This window comes from Gopherus evgoodei, chromosome 1 (genome assembly GCF_007399415.2).
Source record: "Gopherus evgoodei ecotype Sinaloan lineage chromosome 1, rGopEvg1_v1.p, whole genome shotgun sequence".
In the NCBI taxonomy this organism is placed as follows: Eukaryota; Metazoa; Chordata; order Testudines; family Testudinidae; genus Gopherus; species Gopherus evgoodei.
In genome coordinates this window covers 262,492,163-262,506,734 of record NC_044322.1, presented here as the reverse complement: position 1 = coordinate 262,506,734, position 14,572 = coordinate 262,492,163, and the positions used below count along the sequence as shown (strand labels likewise).

The window sequence follows — 14,572 nt, the reverse complement described above, 5'->3', positions numbered from 1 at the left end:
GATATCTCCTCACATTCCTAAGGCACTACCATGTTGATCTCACTGCTTCTCTGCATGTTTCTTTCAGGATCATTGTCTTTCAAGCAGCACAATCAGATGATTGCCCTGTCTCTGTGCTAGAGTGGGAGAAGAAAGATGTACAATGAGGCAAAATTACTCACTACTATTTCTGTTTATGGTCTTCTGTTGTCCTACATCCCACCTTCTTCCATGCTCAAGAATAGTGACATTGTATTTCTCATTCTCCCTCACACCACCTTGGTCTCTGCCCCAAAGGCTTTACAATCTATGCATAAGTCTAGAGATAACCAACAGATGGGTAGAACACAAAGTATCAGTGATACAGCTATGATTAGTGTATTAAACAAAAGTCGCAGCACCTCAATTGCCTACCCGTTGTCAAGTGTTTTACAGACATCACATCATTAGTGGGTTTTAAGGAGAGATTTAAAGAAGGCTACTGCAACAGCCTTGCAGATTTTTACCAAGAGCTCCTCCCATTATAAGTAGGGATGAGAGAGAAGGTGCAATTGTGCTTGTTGGAAAACTTGACAAATGACCATAACAGCATCTAATTGACATCATACAGGTCTCTAAAGTGCAAAAGGTGACACTGATGATATATAAATCTCCACAAGTTCAATTATCTTATATATTTGCAGTTATCTGTATGGGTATCATATAATTTCAGGATCTAGTTAAGACGAACTCTCACCAAACAAAGCACCACCCATGCAATCATTCTGTAATTTTAGATTGATTAGATACATTCAAATTAAATCCTTATTTGTGACCTAAACATTTTTTGGTGATCATTTTTATGACTACTATGTAGTCTGTAGTTTATAGATGTGCTTTATTTTATGAGGCACAAGTAACCATGTAAGCACCATGTAACCATGTAAATAATAATCATATGGCACATTATTCCCTGTGGTTTATATAGTCAAGTCTAATTAGAATTAGCAAGGAAAGAATGGACACTTTTCTGGTAGTTAGCCTACTTCTACATAGCAGTGAGAGTTAATAGACAGTCCTGCATGATAATAAAAAACATTCCCCAAACTGAAATCTATAAAAAAATATTTTCAGGAAATTGCCTCTCACTCTTAAAAACTGCCATTTAAAGTTAGAATGTTTCAAAATGGGCAACTGATGAGGATGATTACAACTCACCAAAAAAATCAGTTTTATTTGTTTTATGTCCAATAGCTAGGATACCCATTTAAAAAATATTGTCTTCAAGATAGGGCTAGAAAGAGGTTACTGGAATGTGGTCACCAGAAAAAGGAGCTGTGACTGTGTACCTTACATGTTCAGGAACGAGCAAAACCGAAGGTAGATGTCAACGATGAAACGGTTAATTTTCTAAAGGAAGGAAGTGGGAGTCTGACAAGGGGTTCTGTAAGAAGGATAGTTTGTGGCTGATGGGAAGAGAGCTCAGGTTAGGAGTCTTACCAGCAGTATGTGTAAATGGGCCACTGCCAGGAACTTCTTCTTAACATGGTCTGCTCTCTCTCTCTGAGGCTCCCCCTGGTTGCGTGTTCAAGACCTTACTCTTAGGCCAAGAACTGGTAGAAAGAAGTGAAGTGCATCAGAAAGTTAGGCAAGGTGAGGAATGTGGAGTTGTAGTGGGTTTAGCGGTTATCTTTCCCTCTCTGGATAGGAAAGAGGCCACTCCACTTCACTGTGTCACTGTGGGGTTAGCCCAGTCACAGGGGGAATTAGAGACTCAAGGGCTACGATATATGAGGCCCAAGCAGTGCAGAGCTGCAAACAGTCAAGGGGCTCTGGCCCTCAAGTAGGGCAGGGCAGCAAACAGTATAGTGAGCTCTGGCCCTTGGGGAAGGAAAAAGCAGCAAACAAACCGTTTGGCCTACGGTGGAGCAGCTGCCACTCCAGAAATGGGATTGGCAGCAGGGGGTAGGGTGACCAGGGCCCACCATAGTCCACTGGGTCCCAGCCCAGGGCCTGACAGTGGCGGAGAACTGTGCCACTGGGTCAGTGGGGATCCTACCGTAACATACCGATTCCAGTACTGACAGCAAAATGGACTAACGTCTGATTTCCCTGGGACACTTCCTACCATAATCTGGGGCGGGGGGCTCCAGCGTCCATGGGTCCTCCATCTCCTCATGGTATGAGGCTTCCAGCAATCCCAGATGCTCCTCTCTGGGCTCAGTCTCCTTTGGGGGCAGGCCGCAGCCTGGTTTGGCCACAAGTCCAGAGGACTGCAGCAAGCAAGAGGCATCTGTCTCCTTCTCTGACTTCTCTTCCACTGAGCTGTGGTCCCCGCTTCTTATTCTTCCTGTCCAACCTCTCAACTTTCAGTGAGAGGGCAGAGCTCAGCCTGGCTTCACCCACCCAGGCACAGAGAGAAGCCCCTCACCCTCTGGCTCAGAAGGAAGCCACTCCACCTCACTGCAGGAGTTCAGAATGGATCCATGTATGGAGGGAGAATTAGCAGTACTGTAAAGTGACCAGAGACCTCAAATCTTTCCAACCACCATAGGAGCATCTTCCAGTATAATCGCTATCCATCTTGCTCTGAGTACAACCAAGGAAGGGCTAGTCAGGTGGGAGGGAGGAAGGAAGGACTGAGGGAGGGAGTAAAGGAGGGAGTAACGGAGGGCTTGTGTTTGGAGTTTCTGCTGGTTAGGGGAGAGTGTGGAGGAAGGATCAAGCATACTCATCTTCGTTGCTATAAGGGTTACTACTATAGGAGAACAGTGCTTTGATCACCTCTTTTCCAAAACAATCCTACTAAATCGATGAAGTAAGGTGATACATGCATTCTGAGTTACAGCAGGACATGTCTGATTCTCTGCATGATCATGTGATTATTCAATAGACACTCTGAAATGTATTGACAAGGTTAAAATTCACTGAAGCCACCCTGGTGAGTAAAATAATAAAATATAGTACCTGTACCACACATGAATATGAGGATCCCTTACACACAACTATTTCAAATTTGATGACAATATATATCTCCAGATCAGTGGCACTGCTATGGGCACCCGCATGGCCCCACAATATGCCAATATCTTTATGGCTGACCTGGAACAATGCTTCCTCAGCTCTCGTCCACTCATGCCCCTTCTCTACCTATGCTACATTGATGACATCTTCATCATCTGGACCCATGGGAAGGAGACTCTGGAAAAATCCCACCACAATTTCAACAGCTTCCACCCCACCATCAACCTCAGCCTGGACCAATCTACACGGGAGGTCCACTTTCTTGACACCACGGTCCAAATAAATGATGGTCACATTAACACCACCCTATATCGAAAACCTACCGACCACTATGCCTACCTTCATGCCTCCAGCTTCCATCCCGGACACATCACATGATCCATTGTCTACAACCAAGCACTGAGGTACAACCGCATCTGCTCTAGCCCCTCAGACAGAGACCAACACCTACAAAATCTCCACCAAGCATTCTCAAAGCTACAATACCCTCATGAGGAAATAAGGAAACAGATCAACAGAACCAGACGTGTACCCAGAAGCCTCCTACTGCAAGACAAACCCAAGAAAGAAACCAACAGGACTCCACTGGCCATCACATACAGCCCCCAGCTAAAACCTCTCCAATGCATCATCAAGGATCTACAACCCATCCTGGACAATGATCCCACACTTTCACAGGCCTTGGGTGGCAGGCCAGTCCTTGCCCACAGACAACCTGCCAACCTGAAACATATTCTCACCAGTAACTGCACACCGCACCATAATAACTCTAGCTCAGGAACCAATCCATGCAACAAACCTCGATGTCAACTCTGCCCACATATTTACACCAGCGACACCATCACAGGACCTAACCAGATCAGCCACACCATCACTGGTTCTTTCACCTGCACATCCACCAATGTAATATATGTCATCATATGCCAGCAATGCCCCTCTGCTATGTACATCGGCCAAACTGGACAGTCTCTACGGAAAAGGATAAATGGACACAAATCAGACATTAGGAATGGCAATATACAAAAACCTGTAGGAGAGCACTTCAACCTCCCTGGCCACACTATAGCAGACCTTAAGGTGGCCATCCTGCAGCAAAAAAACTTCAGGACCAGACTTCAAAGAGAAACTGCTGAGCTTCAGTTCATCTGCAAATTTGACACCATCAGCTCAGGATTGAACAAAGACTGTGAATGGCTTGCCAACTACAGAACCAGTTTCTCCTCTCTTGGTTTTCACATCTCAACTGCTAGAACAGGGCCTCATCCTCCCTGATTGAACTGATCTCATTATCTCTAGCTTGCTTGCTAGCATATATATACCTGCCCCTGGAAATTTCCACTACATGCATCTGAGGAAGTGGGTATTCACCCACGAAAGCTCACGCTCCAAAACGTCTGTTAGTCTATAAGGTGCCACAGGATTCTTTGCTGCTTTTACAGATCCAGACTAACACGGATACCCCTCTGATCCTTAAATGCTGAGTGTTATCTGAGCAACCAATATTTAATTTAGCTCAAAAGTACAAATGATTCAGCCTTACTACCCTATGATTAGGAGAGAGAAGTGCCTACCAAGGAGTATTCAATTTGGGCAGTTGTATGCCACCTAGAGCAGTATACAGAGAATTAATCAAAGGACTATTAACCAGTGAGAGAGTGTTGGAATAACCAAATGTTGTCTGATTAATCATTGTCATGTATCTTTTCTGCCTGACTCATATGATGTACTTCAAGGTGGACCTGAAAACTGGACTTAAACCATTACACATGTAATGATATGAACTAACATGTGATTTTTAATAACATCCAAGTAGTTGCTCATTAGATGGAGGAGTGGAAAGAGACAAGGACAAAATGCTATGTAAATAAACAGTTTTTATAGAAATAATGCACCGTCTGTGGCATGTGTTTGGTCCCTGGCCATGCAATGTTGTTTAATAGTCTTCTTGTATAGGCCACCTCTCAAACCCAAAGGATAACAAGCACAAATTGTATCTATGAAATAGCATCACATCTTTATTCTCAATGGCAAAAATTGAAATGCAATATACATTATAAACAGAAAAACAGCTGGCTTGGATTGTGTTGCAAGCCACTAACAGTTGAGGGATTTGAATGACATCATAACCCGTGAGAGCATGTTGCTGGCCAGCTGGTGTTATTTATAATATACACATAACTGAGGAAAAATAAAAAGGCAAAAGTTATATATTATAAAGCTAACAAAATAAAATTATCTCCCGCCTCTTGGCATTTAACATGTTACCAAGAATGATTATGAAGAATAGTAGCAAAAGGGGAAATTTCACTTTATTTTTACTGTACAAAAAAAAGCAAAGTCATGAGACAGTGTCCCATACTAGGCCAATAGCACTGTTATATTCTGACTACAGTAAGTTCTAGGAAATTATATCATTTCTCCCATAAGGTTGTTAAAGATATTTTGTCTTATTTAGCACAAGTAAGGGCTCACCGAGCCTCATATTTATATCAGATTGCTAACTGCTATTTCAGGGTTAACATCACTACAAGCTGGAGACTTAAATTATTACCCATTGTATAGACTACCAAATTTCCAACCCTAACAATGCAAAGGTGTATAAGCTGATAGATAGATACCCAGCTGAAAGTTAACCATAATACACTTTCTTTTCCATGGCAGCATAAGCTTTTTCATGTGCTAACCCTTCTGTCACTAATGCACATTCTTTTAAGGGGAAAAAAATATGCTTCTGTGCTCTAGTTTTAAAATGCAAAGGTATGATGTTATTTGTCACCATGCCCAAAAAAGTCCTTACTCGATAACTTTGCCAGAAGAGGGAGAGAGAGAGAAGGCAAATGCTCCCCCAGCTGTTTCCTGTCTACAGTGTCTGTGTAATGTAGATAAATGTGAGGATTTTCTCTAAATCCCTCTTCTGTTTGCTAAATCTCACTGTCACTGCTAAAATCAGAGCAGATAGAGTCTGCGCAATGGAATAAAGTCCTCAATATTGAAATGTGACATTGCTCTCAACATCTCACATCTCTCTGGATTTCTTTTTTCTCATTATTTCTGCTAACAAATTCATTTCCAGGCTTTGCACTTTTAAGAAGCAATGGAAAACATCAACAGTCTTTCAACACAATTATTAAAGTGCTGCTTTTGTGATTTCTTGAAGGTAAATATTACTATTTGAAATCATTTTGGAGTTTTATTTTAGTGTGTATTGTCTGCTTCTGGCTAAGAGAGTGTAATGCACTTTTTAGTAACATTATTTCTGAACTGGAAATTATTTATCAATTGCTGAATATGCAGTTTTAGATGATCTGAAAAATGGCTGTATGTGATAGTTGCAATTACATACCGATAACAACTGTAAAGGTAAAACTATTGCAGGTAATTATTTAAAATTCTGCTTCTGTTAGGAAAACTTTACAATATTTCTGTTATATCAATATTAAAGCTTCCAGTTACATTATTATCTATAGTTAATGTTGTTCAACATAAAATAAGAACTTTTACATATTTTCTGCAGGTGCAGAGGTTTATATTGATATATGCATTATACATATGCTAAATGTTAAAGTACTGTTCTATTAGTCTATGCAAACAATATATAAAACATTCATACTTTATGGTGTTCAGACTTATAGGTGATGGTAGTGCAGTGTGTTGCCACTATATTACATGTACTTATTTTTGTGCTTTCATATATTAAAACTAAAAATGAAGTTCAGTTTGCCTTTTATATTAGAAACCAGTTACAACTCTTGCTGACCTTGCATATTCATATAGTTTAAACAATTGTACATAAGGAAAGTGGAAATATTCCCCGTCATCTTGTCAACTTTTCCCTTTGTAGGGAGGGCTTTTTCAGGCAAAGTTTCATGTTATAATACTATCATTTCTATTCAGGAGTGTCAATTCTCTTTAGGTAAATTTGACTGCAACAGATGCACTGACCTCTGTTTCTATCAAGTGGCCCCCATTCAAGTTTCCATTTTCAGCAAAATCATATCTTTCAAGAACTATGTTGGGATTTTTTTTTCCAATTTGTAAGCACCACAGTTTTAAGAAGTTGACACAACCTCCACAGCTAGAATTACCTGAGGGCCCAATTCATTAAAAAAGTGCCTGTCACAAGCAGAATTCATCCACTTTCCTTACTATAATTTATAATAGCTTTTCTAAGTAAAATATGTGAATTGCAATTGAACAATTTTTTTGGTGTCCAGTTAGGCACCTCATTCCAACATACCTGAAAGATGAACAAATAAAAAAATAGCTGAGCAATGCTAAAAGTTAAAAGACCTAAAAATAATGGGCTAGTTCTTCAGTTGGTATAAATTAGCATAGCTTCATTGAAGTCAATGGAACGACACTGATTTACACCAGCTGAAGATCTGGCCCAAACATATGCTTTACTTACATGATAATTACTAGTGAATACTATGTTATTACATTGTAATTACGTTTCTTCAGATACTCTGGTTTAGTAATTCGCTCCAGCAGTTTCATATGCAACCTGTACTTCAATAGATACATATAACCCTATATTCTATTTTACACTGTAATACATGCTACTTACATCATTACTGCTATTTATACATAGTATTTATAATAACTGCAAATGTAATTAAATGGACAACTGTAATCATGAATGTAAAGATTATTTACATGCACTTTGTGTCAACTGATTTAAAGTTTTTGCAATGGGTGGAGTCAGAAAACATGAAAGGTGTAAAAGAGGTCTGGAGTGTTCAGCCTATGTCAGTTCATTTATGTGCCACTATTTTGCACTACTGGAACAGGCCTGCAGTAATAGCTGGTTATGTTACTGAAGAAAGATCCATGGAATTCCAGCTGTGAAAATATGATCAATCATTTGATGCAATTAACGGAAGTGTTTACCCAGGCTCATCCTGTACCTGTATTTGGTGTCCAAATGTAATTAAATACTTCAGTAAACCCCACCCACAAACCAGTGCATTTTTTTAAATACCTCAGTTTTCTACTCAGATTGGGTACACAATAAAGACACTAACCTGTTGTAAAAAACCTGTAACCAATTGTGTTACATTTCTGTAAGTATTTTTTCTTATATTGCCCTCAGATGTAAATGGGAACTTCAATCTTATCACAAACATCTTGAATCAACTAATGGCACATTTAATTAAAAAGATAAAGAAAATAAATCCAGTTTTAGCATAAGTTTGGAGGGAACAGTACCTAACTTTAAAAAAAAAAATCAATCAATTGAGCCCTATGACCATGGGAATCCATTTCCTTTTTCAACGTTTTAACTTGTCTGCAAGTTCTTGATTGTTTTATATTTTGGGATAAACTTCAGAAATTCTCTGTGGTTGGACTGTGCAGCTTTCTTGGCCTGCACTAAAGGAAAAACACCGGAGAATCTGTCTTGTCCTAGCTACACGCTGATATTTATCTTACCATGTAAACCCAGTTGAAAACTCTTGAAAAACATAAAATTGTTAAATGCTTAGGATTTATGTTTATTGCTGTCCCAAATGTTATTCAAGAACAAACTGTTAAATACATAATGTTCTTATATATACAAAGCCTTTCAGTCTACTGAGGCTATGTGTTTAATAGCTTTCTGATTTATCTCCTCTGAAGTAAGAGCTACTTTAAATTGCAGGTGCATCACTTTTTTATTTGAAATTCAAGAGTATGGAAGGGGAAAGAAGAAACTGGTGTTGTTAAAATATGGAATCCTTACAGGAAATGATGCTCTATGTTATCAGTCATTTATAATCTAATGTTCTTGCATCTATCATTGAAGTCATTTTAGTGCAATAACATTTGTTGGGTTTTCCATGGCAAAATTGGCTAAAGACTCCTGTAAATGGGAATATAATTATTCTCATACTTTGTATGACATATTAAGGGATTTGGATTTGTTGGTTATTTTCACAGCAGAAATGCCATCTAGAAAAAAGGGAAAGCTTTCCAAATTATTGATATATTTTCTTCTTTTGAAATCTGCAACATAGTAAGCATGGGGCGTAAGTCTGCAGAATGTTTGTCTCACTCACTGCCCCTACTATAGACATAAATGGGTTTTCCTACTATTTGACAATGGTATTTTCTAAAACTGCTATGTCATTTCTACAGCCTAGGGATTGTGTAGCACTACACACATTGGATTAGATCCTTGGCTGCTGTAAATCAATACAGAAATGGAGACAAATGGGGCTCTGTCAATTTACATCAGTTGAGAATTTGGACCTTTAATATTTTTTCTAGGAAAGAAAAGAGTGAGTCTATACCACAAATACAAGAGAGAGAAAGTAATTATAATCTCTTGTGTATATGGTCAAGTTCAGACATGAGCTAAATGGGTGTAACTCTAACTTCAATGAAGATATACCTGCTGGCACAGAACTGAATTTGGCCCATAAACTATGACTAATTTTCATCTTAATTTCTTGAACATTTCCTGTTTCCTTCTTTCTCTCTCCCACCCTAGTTATTTTGGCCTCCCTGCATTCCCTTGCCTTCTTTCTACCTCTTCCACATGCAGCTGCAACAAGTCAAAGTCCATTCTTGAAGGTTCTTTAACTCTGTGTAAACATGAACCATGAATGTTCACGCGGAAGAAAAAAACAGGTTATAAAATGCATGCAAAGGCAAATGTAAAGACTTGCAGTATTATCTTGAGAGCTGCTTTAATATATTGTTACTCTTATTTAACAAATTACACTGTGTACGCATTCCCAATTCACTGGGGTGAAGTATTTCATTTTCATTAGGACTCTACTGGGAAACTCTGATGCAGTACTTTTGCTTCTTTGGCAGGTGAAGATGCACACTGTGTCCTACATTCATCTCTTCTACCTTGGCCTGTGTTTGCTTACCTTAACCAATTCTGCCACTGCTGGCCCAGAGACACTCTGTGGTGCTGAGCTGGTTGATGCTCTCCAGTTCGTATGTGGAGACAGAGGCTTTTATTTCAGTAAGTCAACCTCTTCTATCGTTCAGCTTCGACATTTTTCCATGTAAACCTTTGGGTTTTGCAACCACTGCCTGCATGCACAAGAATAATCAAACCTGACTGTGAAGTATGGCTACTATCCTAAATCTTGGAGTTCTCCAAATCTGAAGTGAACATGAAGTTTCAATAAAGCATAGAGCACAGTCAGAGTTCAGCTTATCTGAGGTTTTAATGGGTTTTCTTTTTCAGCTACGTTATTCCTTTTAACCACTTCCCAGCTGCTTCTATTCCACCTGCTGTGCTGCTACCTTCTGCTGGCCTTCCACTGAAATCAATGGAATGACAGGACATGCTAGACCTGATAGGTCCATGTGGCAGTGTAGTAGGTGCTGTGGTACATGAATGTATCAATTTGTATACTATTGGATGTTCTATGTACTAAGATATCAGGCAATAGAAAACAAGTTAAGTACATATCACATCATGTTAAAAACACACTACGCTCCAACATCTGGTTTGAGAGAGGAAACCTGGAAGGCAGCAGGCAGAAAGTTACAACATCCAAAATCCATACACTACATCAATTCAGTTCAGGTGAAGACAAAATTAATGTGCATTGGGATAATAAAAAACAATAATCACAAATACAGCCAACAGTTCAACTGACTGGACTATGAGGCTGAACATAAGTTAGCGCACGAGTTCCTCTTCTGAGCAAAAGCCCCAAAATTGGCCTTGACAGACCACTGCAATATTTCACTTCCTTAGCTTCTTTGGTATGAAACCAGAATAATGCAGTGGTGACTCAAACCCATTATTCCTTCCTAAACAATTACAAAAACAATGAGGAGTCCGGTGGTACCTTGAAGACTAACAGATTTACTTGAGCATAAGCTTTCTGTTAGTCTTTAAGGTGCCAATGGACTCCTCGTTGTTTTTGTGGATAGAGACTAACACTGCTACCCCCTGATACTAAACAATTACAGGTGGTCTGCACTTCAAAAAGAGCAAAGATATGAAACAGAGGGAATTTCAGTGTCACTTCCTATTTGAAAGGTGGCTTATTCTAAGATTCCAGTGCATCGAGTATATTCTGGTTTTACCACTGATACACTTCAAAATATCAAAGTTTCCATTGTGACAAAGTTCCTCCTCTACCTTGGTTGGTCCTGCGCTTATTGGCAGATTTGCTCAACTCAGTGATCTTCCCCACAGTCTGGGTCAACTCTTCCTGTGTCTGATCAAGAGTTGGGAGGTTTGGGGGGAACCCGGACCCGCCCTCTACTCCCAGTTCCAGCCCAGCGCCCTGTGGATTGCAGCTGTCTATAGTACCTCCTGTAACAGCTGCATGACAGCTACAACTCCCTGGGCTACTTCCGCATGGCCTCCTCCAAACACCTTCTTTATCCTCACCACAGGACCTTCCTCCTGGTGTCTGATAACACTTGTACTCCTTAGTCCTCCAGCAGCACACCCTCTCACTCTCAGCTCCTTGTGCCTCTTGCTCCCAGCTTCTCACATGCCCTTCCTCTCCTCTGGCTCCCCCCTGCCTGACTGGAGTGAGCCCCTTTTTAAACCCAGGTGCCCTATTTAGCCTGCCTTGATTGGCTGCAGGTGTTCTAATCAGCCTGTCTGCCTGAATTGGTTCTAGCAGGTTCCTGATTACTCTAGTGCAGTACCTGCTCTGGTCATTCAGGGAACAGAAAACTACTCAGCCAGTGACCAGTATATTTGCTCTCTACCAGACTCCTATACCCCACTGGTTTGGGTCTGTCACATATCCCTCCCCCCTGCTCAACACCAAGGGGTTGGGCAGCTTGGGACGCCAGACAGTGCACACGTGACAAGCCATCGGCATTGCCATGACGGCTCCCTGCTTTGTGTTGCACATGGAACTGGAAAGGTTGGAGGGATAAGAACCACCTGGTCACTCTCATGTTCTTCTCCTTGTTCCACTCCATCCATTGAGGAGGGGCATGGTCGGTCACAAGGACAAATCTGCGCCCGAGCAAGTAGTAGCGCAATGCTTCCATGGCCCATTTTACGGCGAGGCACTCTCTCTCCACCACTGCATATTTTCGTTCCCTTGGAAGGAGTTTCTTACTGAGGTAGAGAACTGAGTGTTCCTTCTCCCCGACCATCTGTGATAAAACGGCCCCCAACCCTACTTCCGATGCATCTGTCTGCAGGATAAAGTCCTGGGTGATATCAGGGGCTATCAGTACATGGTTACTGCAGAAGGCAGTCCGAAGGTCTGTGAATGCTTCCTCTGCTGCGTCAGACCATCTTACTAGATCAGATCCATGGGCTTTTACTTGGTCTGTCAGGGGGCTTGCCCTTGTGGCAAAGTAGGGGATAAATCGTCTGTAATACCCCACTACACCTAGGAATGCTCAGACTTGTTTCTTGCGACATGGTCGGAGCCAATTTTGGATGGCCTTGAACTTATTCACTTGGGGTTTTACCAGACCTTTTCCCACAATGTAGCCAAGATATTTGGCCTCCGTAAACCCTACAGTGCACTTGACAGGGTTTGCTGTAAGGCCAGCTTGCCTGAAGGTATCAAGGACTGCCTCCACCTTCTCTAGGTGATTTTCCCAGTCTGGGGTATGAATGACCACATCGTCCAAGTAGGCAGCATAACTGTTATGCAGGCATAATAGCTTGTCCATGAGGCGCTGGAAAGTAGCTGGAGCCCCATGTAGTCCAAAAGAGAGGACAGTATATTGAAAAAGACCCTCTGGTGTAGAGAATGCAGCCTTTTCCTTTTCGTTTTCCACAAGGGGAATTTGCCAGTACCCCTTTGTCAAGTCTAGAGTAGTCAAGTACCGGGCATTCCCCAGACTGTCCACTAGCTCATCTATGCGAGGTATGGGGTACGCGTCGAACTGGGATACTTCGTTTAGTCGCCGGAAGTCATTGCAAAACCTTGTGGTGCCATCAGGTTTGGGCACCAGCACGATTGGGCTGGACCACTTCAATGACCCCCAACTCCAGCATTTTTTTTACTTCTGCTTTTATTTCCTCCCTTTTGGCCGCTGGCACCCAACAGGGCCTCATTGTTATTCTGGTCCCAGGGTTTGTGATGATGTGGTGATATGTCTCGGTTGCTTGACCCGGTTTTGTCAAGAACACATCTTGGTTCCGGAAGATCATCTCAGACACCTCATTCTTCTGGTCTAGTGTTAAATTGGAAGACACTCTCACCTGTTTGGAAGGCTTGTTTTCCTGGGTTAGGTCTTTTTGGACAGTTATGCATGACTTTTGTGCGTGCCAGGGTTTCAGAAGGTTGATGTGATAAATCTCTTCTTGTTTTCGGCATCCTGGCTGCCGCACCTTGTAGGTTACTTCCCCCATGGGTTCAACCACCTCATAGGGCCCCTGCCATAGGGCCAGAAGCTTGCTTTCTGCTGTGGGTACCAACACCATCACCCGATCCCATGGTTGGAACTGTCGGACTTTTGCCAGGCGATTGTAATAGGTTCTCTGGGCCTCCTGTGCCTTTTCCAAATGTTCCTGTACAATAGGGGTGACCCGGGCTATCCGGTCTTGCATCTGTATTACATGTTCTATTATATTTCTCCCCTCATTGGGTTCCTCTTCCCAGATCTCTTTGGCAATGTCTAGTATGCCACGGGGGTGACGCCCGTATAATAACTCGAAGGGGGAAAACCAATTAGGCCTGAGGTACCTCCCGGATAGCGAACATAAGGTAGGGTAGTAGGGTGTTCCAATCCTTCCCATCCCGACTTACCACCTTCCTTATCATAGCCTTGAGGGTTTGGTTAAATCTTTCTACCAATCCATCAGTCTGCGGATGGTAGATTGAAGTTCTCAGGGTATGTATATGGAGCAGCGTACAGAGGTCCTTCATTAGTTTTGACATAAATGGGGTTCCTTGGTCTGTTAATATTTCCTTTGGTAGCCCCACTCGGGCAAAGATCCCCACCAGCTCTTTGGCTATAGTTTTAGACGCTGTGTTCCGCAGGGGGATGGCTTCTGGCTAGTGAGTAGCATAGTCCAAAACAACAAGTATATATTGGTGGCCCCAAGCCATCTTCTCCAGGGGTCCTACTTGGTCCATGGCTATTCGCTCAAAGGGGACCTCTGTGATGGGAAGGGGTACTAAAGGTGCCCTCAGGTGGGGACAGGGACTGTACAGCTGACACTCTGGGCAGGACGCACAGTACCTCCGCACTTCTTCATGTACTCCGGGCCAGAAGAACCGTCGTAGGACTTGTGCCAGGGTCTTCTCTACCCCCAAATGCCCCCCAAAAAGATGACTATGAGCAAGACTTAATACAGCCTTCTGGTGTTTTTGAGGTACTAGGATCTGCTGTACCTTCTGCCCCTATACTGGTGCAACCCGGTATAAGAGATTCTTCTTCACTATGAAGTAGGGTCCTGGTCCCTGGGTTTTCCCTTCCACGGGGACCCCATATATTTCAGTCACCTCCTTCCTAATGTTGTCATACCTTGGGTCTTCGGCCTGGTCCCATCCAAAATTTCCTCTCCCGGGGTTAATCTACCCAAGATCTAGGGGTCCAGTCTCTGTTGTCTCTACTGGTTCAGAAACGTTAGGATCGGGGTCAGAATCAGGTGCTTCTCCCTTCTGGGTGGCCTCCTTTTCAGCTGCTCGGGTCTGCCTACCTACAA

The 14,572-nt window shown here is 42.1% G+C and overlaps 1 protein-coding gene across 1 annotated transcript in view; it reads left to right on the top strand.

Moving 5' to 3' along the window:
• Positions 1-5,925: 5,925 nt before the first annotated feature.
• IGF1 (insulin like growth factor 1) overlaps positions 5,926-14,572 on the top strand; it is an 84,212-nt gene continuing 75,565 nt past the window's right edge. The window contains exons 1-2 of the mRNA XM_030544434.1: positions 5,926-6,139; positions 9,781-9,937. Coding sequence (XP_030400294.1) covers positions 6,077-6,139; positions 9,781-9,937 — 220 coding nt within the window. The 5' untranslated portion in view covers positions 5,926-6,076. The remainder of the gene's footprint in view (positions 6,140-9,780; positions 9,938-14,572) is intronic.